The following is a 25,404-nucleotide window of genomic DNA, read 5'->3' as shown; positions in this document are numbered from 1 at the left end:
AGCTGCAGGCACAGCAGTTTTTGTTTCAGCCATCTGTGTTAATTATCAGTGCTAACTTGAAATGAAAATTGCTGTCTTTGACAGAACAGAGCTCTGGAGGTCTGTTATTAAAAAAAAGCTGTACAGCAAAAACCCAGATAAACACATATATACTCTTGGGGGTTTCTTTTCATTTCAGGTTTCAGCAAATACAGAAGACTCTACAATGAGTGGCTACTTACACAGATCTAAGGGCAGTAAGAAACCATGGAAGCACCTATGGTTTGTTATAAAAAATAAGGTGCTGTACACATATGCTGCTAGTGAGGTAAGAGACTACATAAAAGAAATCAAATGGTCGGTGACAATACCGTATTTGTAACACCTGTTTGTTTTTATGATCTAGAAACAAGCTGTAAAGTTAGATCACCTCACAGTAACTGATCAGATTGCAGTATTGTATTTGGAAATGGCCTGGTGAGCTTGGTACTATAATATAGATCCACCCTTGACCTTTCTGACTCCAGACTTTAGCTTTGAGTAGCTCTGCGCTGCACACCATTGCAGCTGTAGGTATCTTCTGAGTCAGCTGAATAAATGAGGGGGTCAGCTTTAGATGCATCACTCAAGTACGGTGGTAAGGCCAACATGATAAAAACCAACATGATAAAAGCTTATTTTTTCCATCCTTTTAATGTTCAGCAACAGAAACTAAAATACATTTAGCCATCAAAACCATCTGGAGTGCAACTTCAGTACTTGAGAGCATCATCTACATCCATAGCTCCTCCTCTTAGTGCATTCAGTGCAACTGTGAGTGTCCTGTTTCCCTCTTAAGACCTTAGTAAGGTTGTTGGAGTGAGTACTGAGCAAGACAGATGTTTGTCTGCTGCCAGACAGGAGCTGGTCTTCTGATGTAAGAGCTCGTTAGAAGGCAGAATAGTTGGATTATACAGTGAAAGATGAGGCAGATGTTATCAGAAAAAAACATGAAGAGAAGCACTGAAGTCTACATCAATCTGTTATTTTCCTGTTTCTCGATGGATGCATGGAGATTTTTTAAAGAAAAAGAAAAAGCAGAGGGTTTTGTGCTTGAGTGTTTTTAACAGCTCGCTTGCTGCTATAGTATACTGCATGAATGTAGTCTGAATGCACTGTTTAATGTATCTAAACTGCCCTAATTTTGTCTTGTTCACTTTTTCCTCCTATAAAATAGGACGTGGCAGCACTGGAGAGCCAGCCTTTACTGGGATTCACAGTCAGTGAAGTCAGAGATGAAAACTCAGAGTCCAGAGTGTTCCATTTACTGCACAAAAACACTTTATTTTACATATTCAAAGCAGACGATCCCCATTCAGCTCAAAAGTAAGAAACTCTGAATTCATTCCTGTTAGTTTTTTCTAGGAATAACCTTTCATAAATCGCACATGTTAATATTCATGGATTAAGTGTATGTACAGAAGGTGCATATTGAATAAAGAAAGTTTTAAAATGATTAACTTAAATTCAGGTCCCGGCTTTCATTAGGGCTTTGGAAAGCACAATCAAACCAAGTCGAATAAAGCTGACTGACCTGTCCCTGTAGTCATTTCATTTCCAGCTACATGTGTCAGTTGTTTTATATTGAATATATGCACTAAAAAAATGGAAGCCTAAGAAGTAAGGTGCAGGAGCTTGAAGTGTTTATGCAACTGTGCATGAGCATATGAGCGCATTTAATAAGCTCAAATGATAAGTATGAATTCAAAGCATTCATAGAAACTGCTTTAAGTCCTGCTGCCACGTCTGAATTTGGAGTTACACTGATCAGTTTATGCCTTGTGTTTATTTTATATTAAATAACCTAGAAATGTGGTCGTTAAGCAGCAAAAACAGACAAAAACCAACACAATTTGCTATGTGAGTCATGGAGTAAGCTGGAAGTGACCATGCAAGCAATACAATTATTAGGAGGATTTTGGTGAAGTTTTCCCAAGTTAATTTTACATTAATACAATAGATTTCATTGCTTAATCGATTCATTATTAATACTTAAACGTTCAAATGGATGTAGGTAGAGTTTTGTGTTAATAGGGTCATTCTAAAAACAGAGTATCTGTGACACTGGGAGATCTTAAACAGGAGGGAACGTGCTTAGTGACACTTCTCTGTATACAAAGTCTTTGTTAGCTTTTGGGGGGCATATTTTGTCTTACAAATGTTTCATTTCCATTAAATGGAAGCACAGAAATGTGTCTTCATGTGTATATATAAAACCAAACAATCAATAAAGCAGAGGCACCCAGTAGCTGTTGTTTTCCAGTTCAGACAGTGGCTTAGTAATCAGTTGGGGAAGTTGGAATTGAATGTGCTCTGTTTTTACTGAGGTTAGGAGTAATGTTAAGTACCTTAAATCACAAGCTTTCTCTAAGTATTTAATATCCCTAATAGATTTATGTGGAACTTGCCAGATAAATCCTGCTTTGATAGCATTACAATTGAAAAACGAAGAATGCTCTGTTATCTGGTTTTCATTACTGTACGTTGTTTTTCCCTCTTAAGGTCAAAGAAACATCTGATGGATTTTTGTAAGCTCTAACAGATGTTTTCTTTTGCTGAGCTTTGTATTTTGTTAGTCCAGCAGTGAGCTCAATGCTGAAAATGTGCTGTGAACTTGCTGGGTTTTTTAATTCCTAGTAGCATTTTAGTTATTTTTAATGACAAAATGACAGTGAAGAATACAGTGAGCACTAAGAAATAAGGGTTAGTGGTTTGACATATCGGCCTTGGCTTAAGTGTGAGCATTCACTGTGGCTTTTTCTTTCAGTCCTGGAAGTCCTTCTCTAAAGTCCTTGTACCAGTGGCAAAAGCTGCCTCAGCTTTGATAGTGTCCTCGTTTATCCTGGGCTGTGAAATCAGACAAGGGTGTTGTTGCTTTTTAAAGAAGGGTATCCAGAGATATTAGTAAATTTGATGCAATTGTGGCATTTCCTGCTTTTTTTTTCTTTGATGTAACTTAAGTCTGGAAAAAAAAACCAACAACATATATATGTATAATCTGGCCTCGTGCTAATACTTAATACATTTGGAGCAAGCTTCATATGTTTGGACTTATTGGATAGATTTTTGGTGTTGGACAAGCAGAACAACTGGCAATGGAAGTGCGATACTACCGGTATCAGTCTGCAGGGAGCGTCATTGGCCATTTAACCATCAATTCTCTGACAGTGTTTTGTTTTCCAATAGGTGGATAGAAGCTTTCCAAGAAGGCACCGTCCTATAGCAGCGCCAGCAAGTCTAAAGCACCATGTCCAAGGATGACGGTAAACCAGAGTGCAGAAACTGTTAAAAGAAATCGAATCCTTCCATGTCAACCTACACAGAACTGTATATTTGTCAGCATTAGGAATTGTTGAATTTTTAGTGTAAGGTAATATTTTTTAAAAAAAGAATTGTGTGTATTTCTGTGTTGATAAAAAATGTGTTATTTATTAAATTCCAGTGTTTACTTTGACGGTCAAAATTGTGAGGTCTGCATTGAGGCCCAGAGTGTCTTCAGAATGGCAGGTGGTTGGTCAACATATCCTTCAAGTTTGTGCTTCTATTTAAAGAGACAACAGCAAATCTATTGTAATTGTGTAATTTCTCATGGTTTGTGTATAGGCCTCCAGCTGCCGATACACGGCTTGCAATGTAGCAGGAACAGATCAGAATAGGAACTTTAAAGATTGCGGATCTTTGTTGGCTATATAAACTCCTTGATGAGAAGTGTATGACAATGCAGCTCCTTGCCTTGAATAGCAGTTGAACTCTTGCATATGGATTAAAGTAGTACCACAAATCATGTGTCACAGAGATGAAGCACTGGAGCTTCTACAGTCCTACAGATACCAAAGAGACTATAAACGAGTTACATTCAAACAATTTCAGGATCTGTTTTCTTTTTTCACTAGTAATTTAAAGCAGTTTTGTTTTTTTTTTAAACTAAAATATTTGTGTGTGTGCATTATTTGTTTCCAAACCGTGTCAAATGACTTCTGTCTACAGTAGGAAAGACTGTGTCGCCTATTGTTCAGAGAACACTAAACACACGTATGCAGCCCTTCTGCCAAAAGCTTAAACCATTGTATATTTAAATGCTATGTTTAAACTGGAATTGCCATAGCAAGAAAACACAGCTTTTTGTAGTGCAGATGGCATGGAAGTGTATACGATTATTTGTAATACTTGTTGTTTACACTATGATTTGTTCTGTTTGACACTTTAAAGAAGATCCTTTATGAAAATTATCAGTATACCTCAATGGAAAATACTTGCTGATGATTTTGGTGCATTTATTCTACTTATATGTTTTTAAAAAATCGCTAACACTGTAATAGCATAAATGGAACTTGGAACTATGAAGACCACATGATAGGAAGCCATTTTTATGTCAAAAGCAATGCACGTGTAGCCAGTTAATTACGCTGTATGCAACACCGTCCTCTCTACTCAACTTCAATAGTCCTCTCAAGCTCGTTGTGGGAGCAGGATTAAGAGCGATTAACTTTCAAATTAATAGCTTTAATCCACATTGATAGCTGTATTAAGGCCTCACAAAGGAAAGAAAATGATGATCAAACAGTAGTGGTCACAAAAAGGCCAAGAATGAAAATGTGAACCAAAACTCATGTGCCCTCAAATACCTCAGGATCAGGTCTAAGGTCATAACACAGACAGCTCTGGGGAGATCTGTGTTCCAGAGCTTCCGATAAATTCACTGTGAGCTTCAGAACCAGTGCTTAAGTATGTGACAAATGTTACTGACTTCAGGCATTTCAGCGGAGTGCGTTTCTGAATCAGGGATTTAAGGCTGTAGATTTGGCTTTTGTGGTGAATGCTAAAGATTTGACCAGGTAGCGTTTGAAATTCAGTGGGAGCTGGAACAAAGCCTTTAATCACTTACTTTATACAAATACAGTAAATGGATTTTCTTCTCTTCTTATATATAAAGGGCTTTTACTCAGCCTTTCAAAACCAGCGGGTAACTGAAGCCAAGTAAGCTATTGCGTGTCTCTTCAGGGTGATTTCTGACATTGGTTTTACCTGAAATAAATCTGATGCCATTGTAACATAGATGTGATGTAGCTGTTCTGGTTGATGTTATCCAGGGGAAGAACTGCTTAGTATTTCTATATGGGCTGTGCACCAACATGAAATGGCAAATGATGAGGAATTTGGCTAGAAGCAAGTTTGATTTATGTCCTAAGGCTGATTTCCTTGCTGCAAAACTGACATAGAGCAATAAAAGTCATAACACAGGCTGAGCACAGTGCCTGAGTTCTGCCTCACGTGGCAACAAACTACCTCTCAGTGACTAGGTGCAGTGAGCAAACACTTGAGCAGTTCTGTACAAGTCAAGAGGACTCCTCCAGAAACAGCTGGTCAGTCAACACATGGTGACAGAAACGGATTTGAGCAGAGCCTTAAAAGCCACAGTGCACATATTGCTGTCTAACTATGTGTGAAATAAATGACATTGTCTTGATGAGCATGGTTGAATATTTCTTTTCCTCTTTATCCAGCAGTAGTGCTTTGTATCAGACGGTTGCTTTTCAGGCTGTTAGCCTGTTTCTCCATCCACCCTGCCTCCCATCTTCATTCACTGCCATCAGAAGTAACGGCACTTCTAGATTCCACTCTTACAGCAGCAAATTCAACCAGCAGTTCTTAAACACCTGGCTACCTCTTCTTAAATGCATCTGTAATTAATAATGCAAGGCTGGTTAGTAGAGAACGAGACGAACATTAGCATGGAGATTAGTTCTAGGATCGTTATTCTTGGGTAAATGAAAGGTCTGTGGTAATGAATTGCCTTTAAGAAATCTTGGACTTAAAGCTTTCTTTTATCCCCAGAGGACTTGAAACAAATGGGTAGCTGAGCAACCATGGAACACATTTTATTAGATAAGTCGTGTGTGCGAACACTGATTGCCAACTTATGTATGTTATGTCATAATGGAAAGAGATGTTTGGAAAGATACGGTCAATGCATTTACTTGCCATTACTGCCGTCCCTTGTACGTACCATCTGCATACTTCCTTATTTGGAGTAGTCATAAACTGTGCTGTCGAAAGGATAGGATCTTTATTTTGTAAATGAAAACAGCTCAAAGTTGTTGTAAATATTCCTGTGTATATGTATCATTTTTGTATAAACAAATTCACATTACCCGAGTCTGTGTTTGTTTCTGAAATATTTTCAGGTTTTCGTGTGTTGCCTAATTCATTAATTCATTGCTTCCCAAGCAGCAACATTGGCTGTCATTATCTTGCAGCTCTGTATTAATGTCTGTGCTCTGGTTTGCCCTTAGAACCAGACAGAAGTCTGATAGGTAGGTTGTGTGCACAGACTGACAGCCCACTGCTGGATCTTGGAACCCTGACACAGTAGTCTTAAATGGGCTTGTTCCTGTCAGCCAAGGCACTGCATGCACTTGTTGAAAGCCCTCACCTGCACGAGCTCACAATGTGGTCGTGACATTTGAGCTCATTTATTTAAATGAATTCATCTTGTTGTTACAAACAAGACATACTGCTGGCAAAGAAGGCGTCCCACGAAACAATCATCCTAAAGAATTACGAGAGTTGCGCTTATGAAGGATGTTGCATTAATAAATCCTTTAGCAAAATCTAGTTCAGCTGCTGTGTAGTTAAGAATGCTTGAACCTCCGTTTCTGCTGGCACAAGGACTTCAGCAGGGCCTGTATGGGAGCGATTTATCTGCCAGGTTAGTTCTGCTCCTTGCACTGCTCTGACAGAAGTCTGAAAGCAGCTGCTCGTGTTTTTGATAGGGACGTCTTACAGTCCTTGCTGACACAGCTCCACGGGCAGCCTTGGTAATACAGAACAAGCACCAACTGGGTCACTTGCTAAAAACGTCAAAACGTTCGTTACAGGGACAGTTGTGCCCTGTGGAGAGCAGCCTGCTCTGGTACTTGACCCGGTGGCAGCAGGGACAGCCGGGGACCTGCCACCTTCCCAAACAGTGCCAACACTGATCTACTTTTGGTAGTAAAACGGCTCCTCCAAACGCTGCCGGTTGAGCTTCGACAGTAACTGGAACTACGGGGTGACCTGAGGTCGGTTCTGCGTTCTAAGGCCATTCACGGCGCGGTTCAGCACCGCTTCACCACACAGCAGACGTTTCACACCGTATCGAGCAGCTACGCGCATCCTCCTCACGGTGAGGATGCTCTGAGCCGGCAGCACCACACACACACACACACACACGGTCTCGTTCCGCGCCGCTCCGCCGCCACACAAAGGCCGACCCCCCCCTGAGGCGCCGTTACCGGCCGCCGTGGGCCGGCCGAGCTCCCGCCCCTCCCAGCCCCGATGTGCGCAGGCGCAGCCGCCGCGGCGGGGCGGGGCGGGGCCACGAACTCTGACCTCCGGAGCCGGAGCCGCCGCCGCCAAATAAAGCTCCGGGTCCGACCCACGGTGCCGCCAGGTGAGACGCGTCCCGGCTGCGGCCCTGCCCGTCCCGCCGCGGCCTCGCGTTCCCTGCCGCCTCCCGGCCGCGCTTCCTCCTCCTCTACGGGGCCCGTCCCGCCTCAGGCATCGCCCCGTCCCTCGGCGGCCCCGCGCCCCCCGACCTTTCACCTACAGGAACCGCTTGTGCCGCCCGCATCCGGGCCGCTCCGACGCGGCTTCCCGCTGTCCGCCGCCCCGCAACGCGCTGAGGGAACGGCGGGGAGGCGGCGGGAGGGACCGCGATACCCGCCTCGCGCTGCTATGGGCCCCTCCCGCCCTCAGCGCCGTCAGCGCGCAGCCATCTTGTGCGGGGACGGGATGGGATGGGGGCGGGGAGGGGCCGCACCGGGCGGGATGTGCGGTTCTCATGCGGGTGGTGGGGTGTGTGTGTGGGGTGGAAGGCTCAGCAGGACGTGGTGCGAGGGGACCCACGGTACAGGAGTCAGTGGTGTGAAGAGATAAAAGGAGCCGTTGGAAGGAGGAGCGGAACGTTGTGCTGCGATGGGAAGGTTGTGTTCACCTGGTGGAGCTCGCTTTGTTGTTTTGGATGTGTTCTTTGTGTAACGCTGTTTCCTGCACATAAGTAATTATAAAGATTATTTGGCCTCTCCCTGGTGGCTGTGCTGTGAGATGACCCGGTCTGAGAGAGCACAGGGGACGTTTCCTTGTGAGGAGGCCTTAAGCTCTGAGGTGTTGGACTGCTGCTGTCTGTAGGCCTGTCCTCCAGCAGCACTGCATCTCATGTGACAGCCATCAGCTGTGTGTGTGTGCTCATGTGAAGGACACGCCACATCACCTGGTGGGTGCACGTACGAGCAGGTGAAGTGATGGATTTCAGCTGCCAGCACTGCAGCTGGTGGGGGATATGTCCCTTCCCTGCTGCAGCAGCTCTGCTGGCTGTTGGGGTTACTGTGAGGCCAGCAAACCTGTGTTACTTTGGTTGAAATGGGTCAGGGAGCTCTCATACAAGTGCCTGCTTCCCCACGGCAGGGGGATGGGAGCATCCTTGTACAGGGAGGTGGAGCGACACAGCATGGCCGTGGGGCAGCAGTCAGGCTGGCACAGCTGGCAGCACGTGCTCTTTTGTCACACAGCCGTGGCATCCAATGCAGCAGACACTGGCAGGGGAAGTGAGACAGTTCCTAAGTCCGGATCAACACTTTGCTAAATGAGTAAGCCTTTTTTTTTTCCCCACTTCTGTGCTGCTTCAGGCTGCTTGCAGCAGTTTGCACTGGTGCCTGTGTATTGTTGGTGTAAGATATGATGCTACGTGATAGAATCTTATCAGTTTGAAAAATGATGGGTAAAATTGTGAAGGTGCAGTTAATCCAATCCTTATTCTGTTCATAGTCACACCCTTCAGTCATCAGCCTGGAGCATGCACCGAGTGGTACCAACCACAGGCTCAAAGCAACAAAGGATTTCTCTTTGAAGATTTACTGCCCACTTCCAAATCATGGAGGCAGCGAGGATGGGCTGAGTCCGGTGTATCTGATGATGCAGCGCTACAGAGTTCAAAAAGAAGCGTGTTCCTTTCTGCTAATCGTGGTCTAAGAGCTGCCCTTCAGTATCGATGCAGAGTCAATTAAATCAATTGTAGTGGCTTGGTCGGGCCTTCCCTTGGAAGCCTGTTAAGTTGAACTTGAATTAATTTTGTTCAGCTTGACAGCAAGGCACATTGGGATCAGTGAAATATTCCATTGCCTTTGCAGGAGGCTGAGCAGCTGCTTGAGGAGCACAGAACACAAAAGAAACCCTAAAGCCAAATCCTCTTGTGTTATCATATTAGCTCTAATGAGTGGTTATTTAGTTCCAGGCAAGTTGAGGTTGCTGCTCATGGCTTGGGAGTAAATTTGTGCAATGGCTGTAGTGCCTGCCTGTGTCTGGAAAGCAGGATTTGTGCTTGCAGGTGTTAGTACAGTCTGTGTGCCCCAGGTAGGGGAACTCACCTGGCTGAAGGTAACCCAGAATAGAGGGGGAAAGAAGTGGAGGAGGAAGTACTTAGCCAGGTGGACTTCCTGACCTGGTTTGGGTTAGTAGCTTCTGCTCTGATTTAGAGAACTGGTGAGCTCTTGTTTTTGTTTTTTCTCATAACAGCACAGAGCTTTGCCAGCTTCAAGCAGTCAGTGGCAGAACATAATGCAGGACGGCTTGGCCTGGTTAATGAGAGTCTTGTCTTCTTACCTGGCTCTGGTGAGTATCCAGTGCCTGTGTGACCTGCTTCAGTTTGCAGGCAGCCCCTGTGCCTCTCCTCCTCCTTACCGCCACAATGCCTCGTGGGGCTGCTGAGCTGCAGCAAACACACATAGCAGGAGCTCCACAATAGGACAGGAGAGAGACCAGCCCCTTTGGTGGCCCAAACTGTGCCAATGACTGCAGTCTCCTGAATACTCACTACTGAAGGGTTGTTTCCTCACCCTTCCTCCCACTGTAACACTTTGCTTCCATGAAAAATTAAACATAGCAGTTTTAAAGCATTGAGAGCAATGATTTTAAATGAGTTGCACAGACGTGGCTGCCAGTGCATCTCTTACTCTGTTGCGGTGTGCCTTGTAATTATTCCCATGTGCTTTGCAAGTGCCTCATCTTCCCTTTGCCTGCAGGTTTAGCTGCTTGTTTCCTGTGGTTATTGGGCTCTTACGTGCGTACGCTCTAAATCTTGATGTCATGCAGATTTAATAAACGCTCTCTGACTGGGTGTCGTGAGTCACATCAATATTCCTTAGCTCAGGGATAAAGAGACCGTTACTCCTTTGAGTCTGCTACTGTTCTGCCACCTTAAGCGTTATGGCTTACAGAAAGATAATCCAGGAGCAGCTCATTTAGTTCATTGAGTTTTCAGTGTAGGAAGCAATGAGCAGAGTAGCATCACATCTCACAGATGTCGGGTTCCTTGGCTTAATTGATGATCTGTAAAGCATCACAGAATGCTGTTCCAAAGTGTAAAGAAATCTGTTTAAAACAAGGAACCAAACCTGACTCTCCTACAATTAATCACAGAGGGATTTTTCAGTGCTTTGCATTCTACACACGGGTCTTTGTTAAAGAAGTTCAGCATTGGTTAAGCTAAATTCTTAATCGTCATATGATGACTTTGGGAATGGAAGTGAGGATTAGTTTCCATTTTAAGGTACAGATGAGCTGTAAGCCCCTGATGTGATGACATGAACTGAAATAGCGCATCCTTAGTTCATTTTCCGAGATCTGCTGAAATCTTTTATTGCTGAAGTAATGTGACTACGGAAGGAGATTAAGACCGTGTCTTCTAAGAGGGAATCATTTTCTAGCTAGCTTTTCATTATACTGACCTCTCAAGCCTTCCTAAAAAGTCACGTTGCTCTTCTATTTCTTCATATGAGACCAGAAAGGTCAGTTCACAGTAATTTCTGTGGTCACAGCCAGTTTAACGTGGCAGTATCTCAAAAGCATCCACAGTGTTCTTATCTGTTAACTTAAATGTGCATCTGATCTTCTGCAGGTGTACCTTTCTCGGGTGGGTTTGTCTCCTGTACATACAAACTGTGCAACAGATCATCACACACTGAGAACGCTAAGGGTGCAAAGAGAGAAAGCACCAAACAGTTGGAGTGAGGCAGTGATCTCATCATGCTGACAGCCTGAATATCTCTTTTCCTTAGGCAGTGTATCTCCTTTAAGATGTTTCAAGTTAGGCTGCAATTAGAAGTCACACTGATTACAAAGGAAGGATGTTTTCAAGTGCACCAGCTTATGCGTTGATATGAGTCTTAGCTTAACTTCTGTCCCATCAGGTAAACAAGGGAAGAACCCGTTTTCATTAGCCTGTATTTCAGGATGTAGTTGAGTGTGACATTTGCAAATGTCAGAGACAGCCATGTTGCAGTCTATGGGGATTCCTTCTCCTCGGGCCAAAATTAATATTCCACTCTTCACTTTAAGAGCTCTGCTTTGTAAACAGGGGCATCAGCACAGCTGATAAAATGAGTGCTCCTAGCTGTCATCCCAGCTGTAATCCAGGGAGCACCAGTGTACAGTGCAGACGTGTTGCACCAGCACAGAATTCTGCCATAGCTGGTACAAATTCTTGTCTTGCTGGCGGTGTTTGGCTGAAAACATGAAGGCTGTGCCTCACATTATCGGAAATGCCATCTCTTCAGATGGAGGTACATGCTGCAAATCATCATCTTTGTTCATCAGATGCTTCAAACTCTTGTAAACTCAGTAAACAAAGGAAATTGATATAAACTCCCATCACCCTTCCAAAAGAGTTCTAACAGCAAAGACATCTTTTTCAGAATATAGTTAACCACTTCAAGCTTTAAATACAGTCTCTAACACTAGTAGAAGTTTCTCTCACGAGTGCATAACAACCTGAATATACATACCTCAGTAATAAAACTTCTTAATCAGAGTGTGTGGATGTGGTCATTTAACACCATTAGGTTGGGGAGCACCATCATTCTGCTCTTACACTCCTCTTCCTCAGAAGGATGGGGAGGAGATGTGAAAAACTTTCATGTGTTAAGGTAAGGACAGGGATATCAGTCACCAGCTACTGTCAAAGCAAAGCAGACTGGAAGTGTGAGAACTGAAAGCCAACTGAAAACACTACCTTCCTTGCCCGCTCTCTTCTATTTCCCCACCCTGTGAGTGGCGCAGGGGAACTGGGAGTGGGGCTGCAGTCTGTAATGCTTCGTCCCTGCTGCTCCTCCATGGTTTCTCTCTGCCCCTCCTCCACATGGGGTCCCTCCATCCTTCTCAAACTGATGCCTCATGGCCTTCCCACAGGCTGCAGCTCTCCAAGCACTGCCCCAGCACAGCTCTGTACCACAGGGCCCACCCTTCAGGCACTGCTCCACATGGGTCCCCATCAGCAGCAGCTCCCCCAGCCTTCCTGCCCCACCACAGGCTTCACCCCACAGGTTGCAGCTTCAGATGCAGCTGCTCCTGCAGGGGCTCCCCATGTGCTGTGGCTCCTCCAGGCCTCATCCACTGCTGCACCATGGGCTCCTCCATGGCTGCACATGGAGATCTGCTTCGTATGGTACCTGTGGGCTGCAGGAGGATGCCCTGCTCCTCCATGGGCCTCTCCTGGGCTGCAGGCAGCTTTTGTTGAGCAAACCGGTTGTGGCTTTGGGGTCTGATAACCTTTCCTGTTAACATTCAGATCCATTTCTCTCTCCAGGAGGGAATGTTTCAAGAGAGATTTATCTCTCCTGTGTTTCTCAGGCCAAACGTTAGCAGGTGAATAGTACCTAAGCTGTGCTACAGAAGCGCAAATATACTAATGTGTACAAGGAAGAACCCGAGGAATGTAGCAAATGACCTCAAATTCTTTGCCAAGTGAAGGATTTTGTACTTGTTTTTAGTGATGTCATGTATATAGTTTTACATTGCTTCCTGTGCATGTACTTCAGCATGTGGACCAGAAGTCTGCCAGACCACTTTGTGGTCATATACGTGTCCTGGTTTGTTCTTGGGGCTGCCCGTTGCTTTATTTTCATCCTCTTTTTCTTGTTTCTTCACCAGGTTCATCCATAAAATTCCAAAATAAGTGTGTCTAAACTCCAAGGCTCACCTCACAGCAGTTTATAGAGCTGTGCGAATGCATGGGAGACTTCAGATGGCCTAAGTGGACATCATTCTGTGGCTGTGGAAAGGGGTGATCCTACAGTTCCAAGCCACCAGTGGTGCAGCAGTAGCATTTTTATGGTAATGTAATGAGTTAAGTCATTCATTGGGCTGAAAACTAACACAAACTAACATAAAGCTTTGCTTCTGGCTATGAGGTCACAGATATACCAGTGCTGGCATCAGGGGGTGCAGGCAGGAGCAGACCTCAAACTTGTGTTCAGCCTGTAGAAGGCCCTGGGGTGCTCTCATTGCAACCTTCCAGTAAATGGAAGCTTCTAAACAGGAGGGAGGCTAACTTTTGACATGCTCTGATAGCGATGGGAAAAGACTGAACAATTTTAAAGAGGAGAGATTTAGATTAGGTGTTAGGGGGAAAGTCTTTCCTCAGAGGGTGGTGAGGTGTTGGAACAGGTTGCCCAGAGAATTTGTGGGTGCCCCATCGCTGGAGGTATTAAGGACCGAGCAGGATTTAGCCCTGGGCAGCCTGAGCCAGTGGGGGACAGCACTGCCCATGGCAGAGGAGTTGGAGCTGGGTGGGCTTGAAAATGGTCCCTTCCTGCGAAGCTGTTCTGTAATTCCACTTAAGAAAACATCTGTTGGAATACAGTATCACAGCATCACAGTCTCACAGTCTTGTGCAGGTTGGAAGGGACCTTAGAGATCATCGAGTCCAACCCCCGGGATTTGAGCCCCTGTGTAGCAGAGCGGCACTTCTACCACTTGCGCCACAGGGGGGATTCAAACCGGGCATCAGCAGGCTTGAAAATCTTTCCTAGTGGTTGTTTTGCAGCTCACTGTATGTGTGAGTGCTTTAATAGAGCACTCCTGCAAAGATATTGGTACTGATTAGATTTTCTAAGGAGAGAATGCTTTTCAACGTAAGGTTTAGTCTTAGATGTTTTATGTATCTACCTGTCATCTTCTCAATTTAATGAATTAATGAATTAATTTAAGAGTTCATTGGGATAGTAGATAGTTCCTAGAAGTGCTAGCAAAGTTAAAGGGGGAAAATCGATTATACTTGTTATATGTACAGCTTTCCTACATATATAACTACTTCTATTAACACTTTGTCTGCAACGTAAAAGCTATATAATTCAAATATATTCTGTATTTGAAACAAATATTGTGTATAGATAAATCCTTTAATGTAAGAGTACTGTCTTGCCTTGTATAAGTGTTCCTAATACAACTTGTGTCAGAAAATGAAGTGTAGTGCTTCATAATTTGTGTCTGTTCCTTTCACAAACTGCCTAATGAATATCTGGACATAGATGCCCAGACAAACAATGCATACATCTGGATACTTAATGCTGCATTACAGCAGTAATGTATTAAATCCTAGAAAAACCTTCTCATGAAGATCTGGACTTCTTACCCTGCAACCGTAATACTGATGCTAAGTGTAGAATTGGCCTTCAGACACTCTTACTTGCACAAATGGATCCGTGTGTATTTAGAAGTTAAATTTTTTGCCCTTGATTTGCATCAACAAAATTGGCCAGGTTCTAGTTTTAAGGTGTTAATTATGTCCCTGCTAATGTCAGGGCCAATAATAACCTTCTGTTCTCAGGGAGTTCATTATTTTGTTGCTCTTTGTGAGAATAGTGAGGGAAAATGTGAGTTGAGTACAAAGATACAGAAGGTTGCAAATAGGAGATAATTTATTACTTTCACAGTATAATTAAGCTTCACATTTTTGCAGGGATGTCACCTGCAGACAATTATGAGTGTGATTTACGTCTATGGACCCTATTTTCCCGAAGGTGTTTTTTATTAGAAAGGCTGTAGATGTTAAGCATCTTCTTTCCTTTTTTTGTTTTTTGACAGGAAATTCTGGTGATTAACAGTCATGGCAACCATAGAGGAACTGGCCCATCAAATTATTGAGCAGCAAATGGGAGAGGTACAGAATTTTTTCATCATATTTAGGAGGCATTGAATAATAAAATGGACAGAGTAAGATGTAAAAATCCAGGTCCCAAGAGAAAGTAATTCTTAGTACACTCCAAGCTTCAGGAGACCCTCACATGGAAGATGAACTTATTGATTACCATCAAAGTTGTCATTATATAGATGTTACATTCCAGTTACAGAATTCATTCGTTGTCACTTTTGTTCTTATAAGTAAAGGCTTGCTGTGGTCTGCATTGTAAAATATTGGTTGACATTTGGTGTAAGTCAGAGGGAAACTGAACTCTTTCTGTTGGCTCCTGTTTTTCATTTCCTTTAACCTATATACAAAGTGTGCATACTGCAGCTAAAGAACTTCCAGAGATGCACAAGCAGTTTGGAAGTGTGAATCAGTGTATACATACTTAACTAGAACATTCGATCATTAGCAGCGCTTTAAATTAGATAAAAGCAGAAAACAACATTTATTAGCTTGAAATATCCACTCTTGGTTCCCTGTCTAGTACTGTGGATAGGATAAGATTGCACGTAATTTTAGTTCCTCTCGGTCTTGATTTCAAATGTAACAGCTGGGGACATGCAGGATGGTAAATCTGTTCTGTATAAATTCTTACGCTTTTCAGTATTGTAGCATCTGAGAACTACTAAGGTAGTTGTAATTTTTTTTCTTTCTCTCCCTTTTCCTCTTTACAGGGGGGAATGGTGTGTGTAGCGTAGCTTTGTTTGGTAGGATAAGTCCTTGGGGAAGCCTAGGTGGGGCTGTAATTCCTGTTTCTTGTGTTTTGGAAACTGGGGATTAGTCGAAGCTGGCTGAAGCATGTGTTCCAGTTGCAGAGGAGGATGGCAAGTTTAAATGATGATGCTTGGCTTCGTTGAGAATTGTTCTCAGTTTCATAATATGGTTCCATGAGACAGAGAGCTGATCTGGTGTCCCAGTGCCAGAAGAAGAGCAGGGTCTTTCTGTGTTCTGCACCGGCATCTGGCTAATACAAATGGAAGGCTTTCTGCTAAAGTGATGAGTTGAGTAGGTCTGGAGAAGGATCTAGTGGGGTACCAGAGGCAGTCTAAAGGAGATGACTGGTAGCCATCTTTTCATACTACTCATCATCTTTTGCTGAGTTTGAGATAATTCACATTTCTACACCTGGGGCACATTACTTGATTCTTGTAGGAAATTCATTTGATCCATCAGTGTTGAACCTTTTGGCCTGCTTTGGCTACATTTAGTGAACAGACATTGTCTTGGGCTGTATATATCATAGAATCACAGAATCATGAGGTTTGAAAGGACCTACAAGATCATCTAGTCCAACCATCCTCCCATTACTGTTGCTACCACAATCCACTAAACCACTTCTCATAGCTCCTCATCCAGACGCCTCTTGAACACTGCCAGGGATGGCGGCTCCACCACTGGGCAGCCATTCCAGTGCCTGACCACTCCCTGAGAGGAAAAGCTTTTCCTTATATCTAATCTAAACCTCGTCTGGTACATCTTGCAACCATGTCCTCGGGTCCTGTTTGTTGCCTGGGAGAAGAAGTCAAACCCCTCCTTATCACAACCTCCCTTCAGGAAGTTGTAGAGTGCGGTGAGGTCTCCCCCTGAGCCTCCTTTTCTCCAGACTAAACAACCCCAGCTCTGGTCCCATTATGTATATGTATATATATCCCATATATCCCATTATGTATACATATATACCACATGGAGGTCACACCAAAAGAAATGTCTCCCATTTATTTCCATGGAAAAGACAGCCCAGCTGAAAAGGACTTGGGGGTACTGGTGGATGGCAAGCTGGACATGAGGCAGCAGTGTGCTCTTGCAGCCCAGAAAGTCAACTGTACCCTGGGCTGCATCAAAAGAAATGCAGCCAGTAGGGTGAGGGAGGTGATCCTTCCCCTCTGCTCTGTGCTGGTGAGACCTCACCTGGAGTACTGCGTCCGCATGGGGAGTCCTCAGTACAGGAGGGACGTGGGCCTGTTGGAGATCATCTAGAGAAGGGCCACAGAAATGATCCAAGGGATGGAACATCTTCCTGTGAGGACAGGCTGAGAGAGATGGGGGTGTTCAGCCTGGAGAAGAGAAGGCTGCAGGGAGACATGAGGACAGCTTTTCAGTAACTGAAGGGAGGCTCTAGGAAAGAAGAGGACAGATTCTGTGGTGGGATCTGTTTGATAGGACAAAAGGAAATGATTTCAGACTAAAAGAGGGGAGATTTAGGCTGGATATAAGGGGAAAGGGTTTTATAACAAAGATGGTGAGGCACTCAAACAGATTGCCCAGAGAGGTGATGGGAATCCCCACCTCAGCATCCCTGGAGCCATTCCAGACCAGTCTAGAGCAGGCTCTGAGCACCCTAATCAGCTGTAGATGTCCCTGCTCATTGCAGGGGAGTTAGACTGGATGGCCTTTAAGGGTCCCTTCCAGCTCTAAGGATTCTATGATTCTGTGGTTCTAATTCCAAATTCCTTTATCAAAATGGAAAGCACAGCTGTGTATTCTTTGCTGTTCAGAGCCCTGCATTTAGCCAGTATATCTAAATGATTTGCTGTCCCTTGAGTCAGCACTGCACAGCACTGTCCTCCCCATGACCTGCTTTCAGTTGACAAAGCATTAACAGCCCACTGCCTGATTGGGCTCTGCAGGAACAGCCACTGTCTTTACAGTGTGGGGAGGGGATGGACCGTATGCAGCCTGTGGGCCGGGAGTTGGACATGCCTGATGTAACCTGTGGTGCTGTATGCTGGATATGTGGTGCCTTGTTCCCACAGACCTTTCAGATAACAAAGGAAAGCTGCATATTTGTCTAAACAGAATCTATTATATACAAACAAAGCATAGTCTTTAGCAACTTGTGTGGTTACTCTGATCAGTATGTATGCATGTGTGTATGTATGGGTGGACTTTTTTTTGTCCTTTACTTAAGCAAAGTGATTGTATTGTGTCCCTTCTGAAAGTGTTCACCTGCATGAAAAATGTGGTATTTTTAGCAGGCAGTGCTCCAGGTATTTTGGGTTGTAGTCTGACAGCCATTTCTTTTGGTGGTGCAGGTGATTTAAGCAGCAAGCCCCTGTGCCCCCAGCAGATTAATCTCACTGTCTCATTTTCAAGGCCAGGCTGGATGGTGCTGTGAGCAACCTGGTCTAGAGGGAGGTGTCCCTGATTATAGCAGGGGGTTGGAACTAGGTGATCTTAAAGGTCCCTTCCAACACAAACCATTCTATGATTCTGTGATTTGCTCTGATGTATCTGCTTCTGAGCATTGTGGAGATCCGGCCTGAAGGTTTGACCTACACTAAAAATAACCCGTCTCTCTCTTTCGCTGCACTATTTTTTGACCTTCATCAATGTCCTGTTCCAGATCGATGAATGGCTAAACAACTCTACCAAGCTGAAGGGACAGGATCAAGTAGGTTATAATAGCTGGGACTGGTACCAAAGGCAATGCATTCCTGGGTAAAACTAAGTTGATTGGTGTTTGTGTTTCTGCTGGAAGGGGAAGTTTTGCTTCCTATCCTACTCTTTCCTCGATTGCTGTGTCTCCACTCCAGAAATTATTCAGCAGTTTTATATAAGCCTTTAAGATAAGAATATATTAGTTTAAATGTAATGCAACTACAATGAAAGGTACTGTGTTCAGTAATAAGTCAGAAAATACTCGGTCGGATGGACTGACATGGATTTGTCAACAACTGTTCTGCTCAGTGTTCCTAAATGTCAACTGAAGGTACTTATAGAGTGGCTTTAGAACGCTGCCATGACCTGAGCTTCTTAATCAGCAAAATTACACTATTGAATTAGATGCAAATGCAAGCACTCGTGTTCCTCACACCATGTCAGCCCTTTCCTTAGCTTCGTGCAGAGATATCAGAAGTTGGTAAAACCTTATGATAGTACATCCATTAAGGCAGTGTATCTCTCCTTAAGGTACCCTATCCACTGCCAATCTATTACGTTCATTTATTCTTTCTAGATTACCCATTCCCAGGGAGCTGTTACACAGACACTAATGGATGGGGCAGCACAACGAATACAGATCGTCCCTTCGGATTCAGGCCTCTCCTTACCACAGCGTATCCAGGTATGCTTCATCCAATATATTTTAAAAGCAGCCATGAAGTCTTTATTTTCACCAACTTTTGTTTATGGTTCTTTTTTATTTGCTTCATTTTATTGTCTGAAGTGTAAATATTCAGTCCTGGGTAGCAGAGATTATTTATAAACAGGAGCAAAAACATTATTCCAATGCTTGTTTTGTTTCTTATTTTCTTTTAAGATTTTTAAGAGGTACAAAAATAATAACTGTTAATCCTAAAGCTAATAATGCTGCTCTTTACAAACTGGATACATTTAGATTGGGTAATTCAGCTGAGTTGTTGGAATGTTTCAACCTTGTGGAGCAGAGATGGGAGGAAAACTGCCTCACACTGTTCATACAAGTCATGGGAAATGAAAGGGCTGCCTAATCTCTTAAGTGCATTAAAGCATGCTGGCTTTTGGCCACCACAACCAATGCTGTACATCCCAGTAAGCTAATTTACAGCTTAACCAGGCAATAGGCTCCAATTCAAGCAAAGGTAGGAATTTTTTGGCAGTGTGGGTAGTCAAACCATGATAAGCGCAGCTGTGTGTATATGGAGGTTAGCAAGATCTGGGGGTGAGATTTTATATTTTGTGCCTTAAAAGTCGATGCAAGCCCTTGCAAGCTTTTTATTTTTGAATTTCCTCCTAGAGGGAAATATCAGCTGCAGAACAGAGTTTAAAGATATTCCGAGGTTCATGTTGTTGCATACAGAACCGCTAGTTTGTGAGCCAGCTGCTATTATAGCCACGGTGGCCTTTACTTTTGCTGCTTCATTCTTCAGCTCTTCTCACTATTTTTTCCTGCTTCAGTGCATTGCAATCGAGCTTTGCCCTGGCTTTCAAGATTCTTCACAGGCAGCCCGTACACGATCCCGTGTTTTGTTTTACTACTTCTTGTACTCCGGTCCTGGCACCAGTCTTACCTATCCAGCAGGTCATTATTCTTTCAGCTACCTCCGCTCCTTTAAATGGTTCGTGTACAGCTGTACCTTAATTTATATTAATTGTTTAAGTGCTGTCTCTTTATACTATTTCCTCTGTCAATATATGTATGTTGTGCAGCTGAACACCACACAGCCATTCAGTCACTGCTGCAGGTGGGATGAGGGAGGGAATTGGAAGCAAAATAGGACTGTGGGTTGAGATAAACTATTTACTAAGACAGAAGGGGAAAATGGAAAGAAATATGTGATTATAACAATATATAAATAGCCGTAATACAATTATTTGCCACCCACTAACCAACATATAGCAACACCACAACTGCTTGCCAGCCCATGGCCCACCTACAACACAGTGTCTCACCACCCACCGACTGATGCCCTGCCAATCCCCACTCAGTGGCTGCCCCCAGCCCTTGTAGTGCAAAACTGTTTAATGTAATTCCAGTATCAGGGCCTGAGTGTAGGCTGACACATAAAACCATGGGCCTCTATTGCCTAACAGCAAGACAGTTATGTTGTTTCTAAACCAGTGTCAGTTGTCTAAACCCTTGTGTCAGCTTTTGGGGCAGGGGTAGGGTAGAAGAGCAAACTACATTTGGACATCTACATCTACTGCAAATATCATGAGCACAGAATTATTTATAGAGACAGTTTTGTTCTGGGGAACTTTCTATAGTTTTTGATCATCCCAGCTAGCTGGAAGATGACTTGTTTCTATTGCAAATACTTTGTCCCTTGTCTTTTTTTTACCACACTCGACAATCCTTGCTTCAAAGTGGATGGCAGGTGCCTTGGGGTAATGGTTTTCTTTTGCTATGTTTGAGACAGCACTCAGGAGAATGATGATGTCCTTCCTGCAGTAGGCACCTACAAACATGGCAGCAATATAAATAATAACAAACTGATATTGAGTAATATGTAATTGACTACAGCAGTGAGAACTGACAGCCAGCTGAAAACACCTTCCTTCCCATCTACCCTCTTCTACCTTCTCCCTTCAAACAGGGAAATGGGGGTTGCAGTCCATAATGTGTCCCTCTCTGCCACTGCTCCACATGAGGTCCGTCCCACCAGATGCCATCCTTCCCAAACTGATCCCACACGTGCTTCCCACAGGCTGCAGCTCTCCAACCATTGTCCCAGTGCAGCTCCATACCATGGGGCCCACCCTTTGTGCACTTCCCATTTGAGTCCCATACCAGGGGCTCCTGCATGTCTGCTGGGCTCCATCTGGTACCCGTGGGCTGCCAGGAGTTGCCCTTCCTCTCCTGTGCTGCAGGGAGCTTCTGCTCCATGCCTGGAGCACCTCCTGCCTTCCTCCTGCACTGACCTTGGTGGCTGCAGGGCTGCTTCTCTCACATTTTCTCACTCCTCTCTCCCAGCTGCTGTTGTGCAGCAGTTTTTTCTTCTTTATATCTGCTCTCCCAGAGGCACACCCAGCATTGCTCATGGCTCAGCTCTGGCAGCAGTGTGTCCCTTTTGGAGCAGCTGGATCTGGCTCTGATCTGACATGGGGCAATGCTGGGCTCTGCTCACAGAGGCCTTCCCTGCAGCCCCCCATTACCAAATTCTTGCCACCTAGAGACAATGCATAGAAAAGTTGGATGTCATGTTATTACATTTTCAAATCCCTGGGTTTTTTTTTTAGGCTAGTGCTCTGTGTTTAAACATGTTTTTGGTTATTCCTACAACAGTAACAGGATTATTGTGATACTCAATTTATTGAAATTCTATTCAAACAAAAGTCAAAATACGTTACCAGGCAAGGCAAGGAAGGAAAAGAAAAAAATTACTGTCTTACCATCCGGGCTTTTAAATGAAATAGACACAAGAAAGGTGTTTCTAAGCAGTCAGCCCTGAGCTGTTACAGTCCTTTATAACACAGTCCCTTTGGCAACGTTGAGTTTCACATTATTAAGAAACATCATGTGTTGTCTTTGGGGCCAGGTGGATTTTCCTGAGAAGTGGTTTTCGTTTCCTCTCTGATTGTTTGCTTTTACCTCACCATTTGAAGCACCTGAACTCGGGCTATTTTAAGGTGGTTATACTTTGAGCTGCTCCATTTTCTAAGTCCCATTTTGATTCAGGTGGAGTGAGACACATCTTCAATATGAGTATCTATTAAAGAGCAGGTAGATATTCAAGCAAGAGCACAGTGTTCTGTGTTTAACTTAGTACATGCTTGCACCCAGTTGAGGATTACATGCGTTGGATTTCTCCTTATCCCAAAGGAGTAGAGGTGCTTGGAGGTGGGGAGGGAACACTGGGTAATTGATGCGGTAATATTCTGGGTAATAGACAAAAATGACATGAGAAAGAAAGGTGATAATAATGAAGAAAAATGGAATGTGAGGAATAACAGGAAAGAAAGGAACTGAAAGGGTAAAAGAGTTTGGCTGCTAAGGAATCAGAAGGGAACTGAAAGAGGAAGTAAAGGACTGCTGTAGTCATTGGTGGCCCTGAATATGTGGATGTCTGAAAACTGAATGGAAAACCCTTTATTCATCATATTAGTGACTGCTGTGGGGTTTTTGTCCTGCCGTGCTAACCTAAAGCCCCATCTCGTGACAGCTGAAGTTCTTGTTTTATATTTTTAACCCTTGGAATTGTATAATTGTAGCCTAAATAAGTTTTAAATTGTGCTTTGCAAAGAACAGAAGTCGGACACCTAGAAGTGGTATTAGCAAATTCTATGGGAGGGAGATTCTATTCTATCTAATTCGATGGAGGGAGATTCCGTTTTACTTGCATATTTGATTTAGGAGCATATCTGTAAAAAAAGAGCGAAAACCCTGAAGCATAAAATGTTGATAAACATGCAACAAGATTTTTTTGCTGTTTGATACTTGTCTTCTTTCACTTTGAAGCATGAAGACGGTGCTGAAGGATGTTCCTTGTGCAGCATCCCAATGTGGGAGGTGCTCAGCGCTGTGCATGGCGTGCAGTGAGGTCAGGAGTTAACATTTCTCAGGACCTTGTGGGTCTCAGGGCTGAGTTGCACACACCTCCATTTCTGGGTGCTGTAATTGTTGGCGGGTTTGGTAGCATTGTAAAAGCATGGGCCATTTGTAAAATTTGGATTTTAATGCAGGTTTTGATTTCAAACACAAGGGTGACTTGAGTGCGTTTAAAAGCCAGTGAAAATCCTAGATTTTGCCTGAGTTAATGTAACTCTTGTGTGACAGAGGGGAAGACAGTCCTTTTGTAGGCGTTACGCTTCACAGATGTTAAGGGCAAAATCCCAGTTTTCTTCAAACGCCCAGGCTGGGCCCCAAAGGTGATCTGAAATTACCATAACGATTTGAGATAAATGTATTATTAGATTGTCACAGATCAGCAGACGGGCCAGAAGATTCAGATTGTTACAGCACTTGATCAGAGCTCAGCAGGCAAGCAGTTCATCCTAACAAATCATGATGGCTCTACCCCAAGCAAGGTGATCCTTGCCAGACAAGATTCCACTCCAGGAAAAGTTATCCTAGCAACTCCAGATGCTGCAGGTGTCAACCAACTGTTTTTTGCATCCCCTGATATATCTGCACAACACATCCAGGTAGATAATCCACTTTATTTGATAATTTTGATTCAAATGGAATAAGAAGAGATGTTTGATTTCCAAATATGTATGTCTGGGTTCTCCTTTTTTGAGGTTTTTCTTTTGTTTTTTTTTTAACGCTCTCCTTTCCCTTGCTCCAGGAGTTAGCATCGCTGCTTACAAATTACAAGGAAAACACATTTTTTTGGTAAACGTGCTGCTTTTAACATTTATATCCTGCTATGTGAGATTAGAAAGAATTCTGTTACTTTTATTGCCATTTCCAGCTGTACCAACAGTTCTTTTTATTGCTGCTTCATTGACTCTCCCTCTGTATTCATCTACTGAAAAAATCATCTTTTCATCCTTGTCTTTATCACGTCACATTTCCTTCTACTTGTTTTCCTTTCCATACGCTGTTGTTCATACACTGTCCGCTGCTGTGTGAATTATATTCCAAGGCAGTTTCTTAGACTATAAGTAGGGAAGGTCGCTCCTCAGTGGCAGTGGGAAAGTAACACTAAAATTCTGCATTTACAAAACCCCAAATGGTTTGAGATTGTCACCAGTCAGGGTTATAGCTCCCTAAACTGATCTGCACTGCTCTTTACTCCTACACACACTGTATGTGCTGCTTCCTTAGTCGTCATACTAAGGAAACGTCAGTTTCAAGCCTTCTGCCCAGTATCCCCAGCTGAGCAGTGTTCAATGGTACTGATTCCAAGGTGTGAAGAGCATTCACAGAAGATCTGGGAGATGTGAGCTCCTTCTGCATGAAGTAGGGTATTACAGCACTTCAGCTACTGCATAGTTATTGCACGTAGATCTGCACGTTGATCTGATGGGTGTACATGTATTCTGGTGGTGAAGTACATCGGTGTGGCAGTCCAGGAGACAGGAGAGTAGCTGCCATCTCTTACACCCGTATAGTGGTCAGAAATGGGTGCTTAAGTGTTACAAACTGGGCAAGAAAATAACAGTCCTTCTGAGCATATCCTTCCCCTTCCATTACTTGATGATTTAGAGGGACCTCCTGACCTGGAGATTGCAGTGAGGCTTTCTTTGATAACTGCCATTAAAATTAACGACTTCTTTGTTATTTCTAACGGACCATTCTATCAGACTGTTTGTGTCTTGGTCTGTATTATAGCCTATGGCAGTAAAAGCTAAAAGAAGTAGAAAGATTCTATTGCTTCTATAAATCACTGTCATAGCTCCTTCAAGTAATCTCTTTTCAGATGGAGAATCCCAATCTTTCCCTTTACTGTTTTTCAGGGAGCCAGTCCACAACTGTGATTCACATGTTGGGTGTGTTGTGGAAGCAGTAGCAAAAAGCAATTGAATGGGAATTTCAGGGTGTGTCTTTGTGTTTTAGGTAAACTTCAACCAACCTTTAAACAGCAGGGTTCAATCTGAAGTAATCCTCAAAAGGAAGTTGTTTTCAAAGAGAGTTTAAAAGATGAGATGTGTGCTACACTGGTATAAAGGCTGACATATCCAGGGGCAGCCTGGATAACAAATTAACAGCTTTGTAGTAGTTTTGATTGTACATTTTGGGCAACGTAGGAGGGTCTGAGAAACAGCAGTCTGTGCTCTCACTTCAGTTAGATTGTTCTATCGTCAGCTGGTATGTAGGTGCAGAGATTGTACTTCACTGACTTTCAGTAAGGATGAAAAATAGTGCCATTGATGTGCTTTTCAACTCCATATTCTTTGGGCTCTTCCATCCTTTCTGTTCTAAACGGTCTTTCATCTGCAGTTTTGCCTTTCTCGTCATTCTTCTTATTTCATCTCCTTCACTTGAAATACTCATTCATTTCCTACACTGAAAATCTCTCCTT

At 43.6% G+C, this 25,404-nt stretch overlaps 2 protein-coding genes and 1 long non-coding RNA gene across 5 annotated transcripts in view; 2 read left to right on the top strand and 1 right to left on the bottom strand.

Annotated features, from left to right (window-relative positions):
* FGD6 (FYVE, RhoGEF and PH domain containing 6) overlaps positions 1-6,169 on the top strand; it is a 64,015-nt gene extending 57,846 nt beyond the window's left edge. The window contains exons 19-21 of the mRNA XM_015858402.2: positions 179-307; positions 1,196-1,344; positions 3,205-6,169. Coding sequence (XP_015713888.1) covers positions 179-307; positions 1,196-1,344; positions 3,205-3,241 — 315 coding nt within the window. The 3' untranslated portion in view covers positions 3,242-6,169. The remainder of the gene's footprint in view (positions 1-178; positions 308-1,195; positions 1,345-3,204) is intronic.
* LOC116653301 lies at positions 4,872-7,777 on the bottom strand. The gene is made up of 2 exons (XR_004306865.1): positions 7,607-7,777; positions 4,872-6,568 (listed from the first exon to the last, which is right to left on the bottom strand). It is a non-coding gene; the product is annotated as an uncharacterized LOC116653301 (long non-coding RNA).
* NR2C1 (nuclear receptor subfamily 2 group C member 1) overlaps positions 7,328-25,404 on the top strand; it is a 32,265-nt gene continuing 14,188 nt past the window's right edge. The window contains exons 1-4 of one of the 3 annotated variants that reach the window (XM_015858371.1): positions 7,328-7,450; positions 12,982-13,164; positions 14,917-14,992; positions 18,975-19,082. In XM_015858371.1, the coding sequence (XP_015713857.1) occupies positions 14,939-14,992; positions 18,975-19,082 (162 nt within the window). In that variant the 5' untranslated portion in view covers positions 7,328-7,450; positions 12,982-13,164; positions 14,917-14,938. Of the gene's footprint in view, positions 7,451-12,981; positions 13,165-14,916; positions 14,993-18,974; positions 19,083-23,350; positions 23,582-25,404 lie in introns of those variants that run through there. The other 2 variants (XM_032443955.1, XM_015858362.2) reach the window with 2 other exon arrangements.

This window comes from Coturnix japonica, chromosome 1 (genome assembly GCF_001577835.2).
Source record: "Coturnix japonica isolate 7356 chromosome 1, Coturnix japonica 2.1, whole genome shotgun sequence".
NCBI classification, from domain to species: Eukaryota; Metazoa; Chordata; class Aves; order Galliformes; family Phasianidae; genus Coturnix; species Coturnix japonica.
The sequence above is the reverse complement of the archived record's forward strand: the minus strand, read 5'-3'. Positions and strand labels throughout refer to the sequence as shown.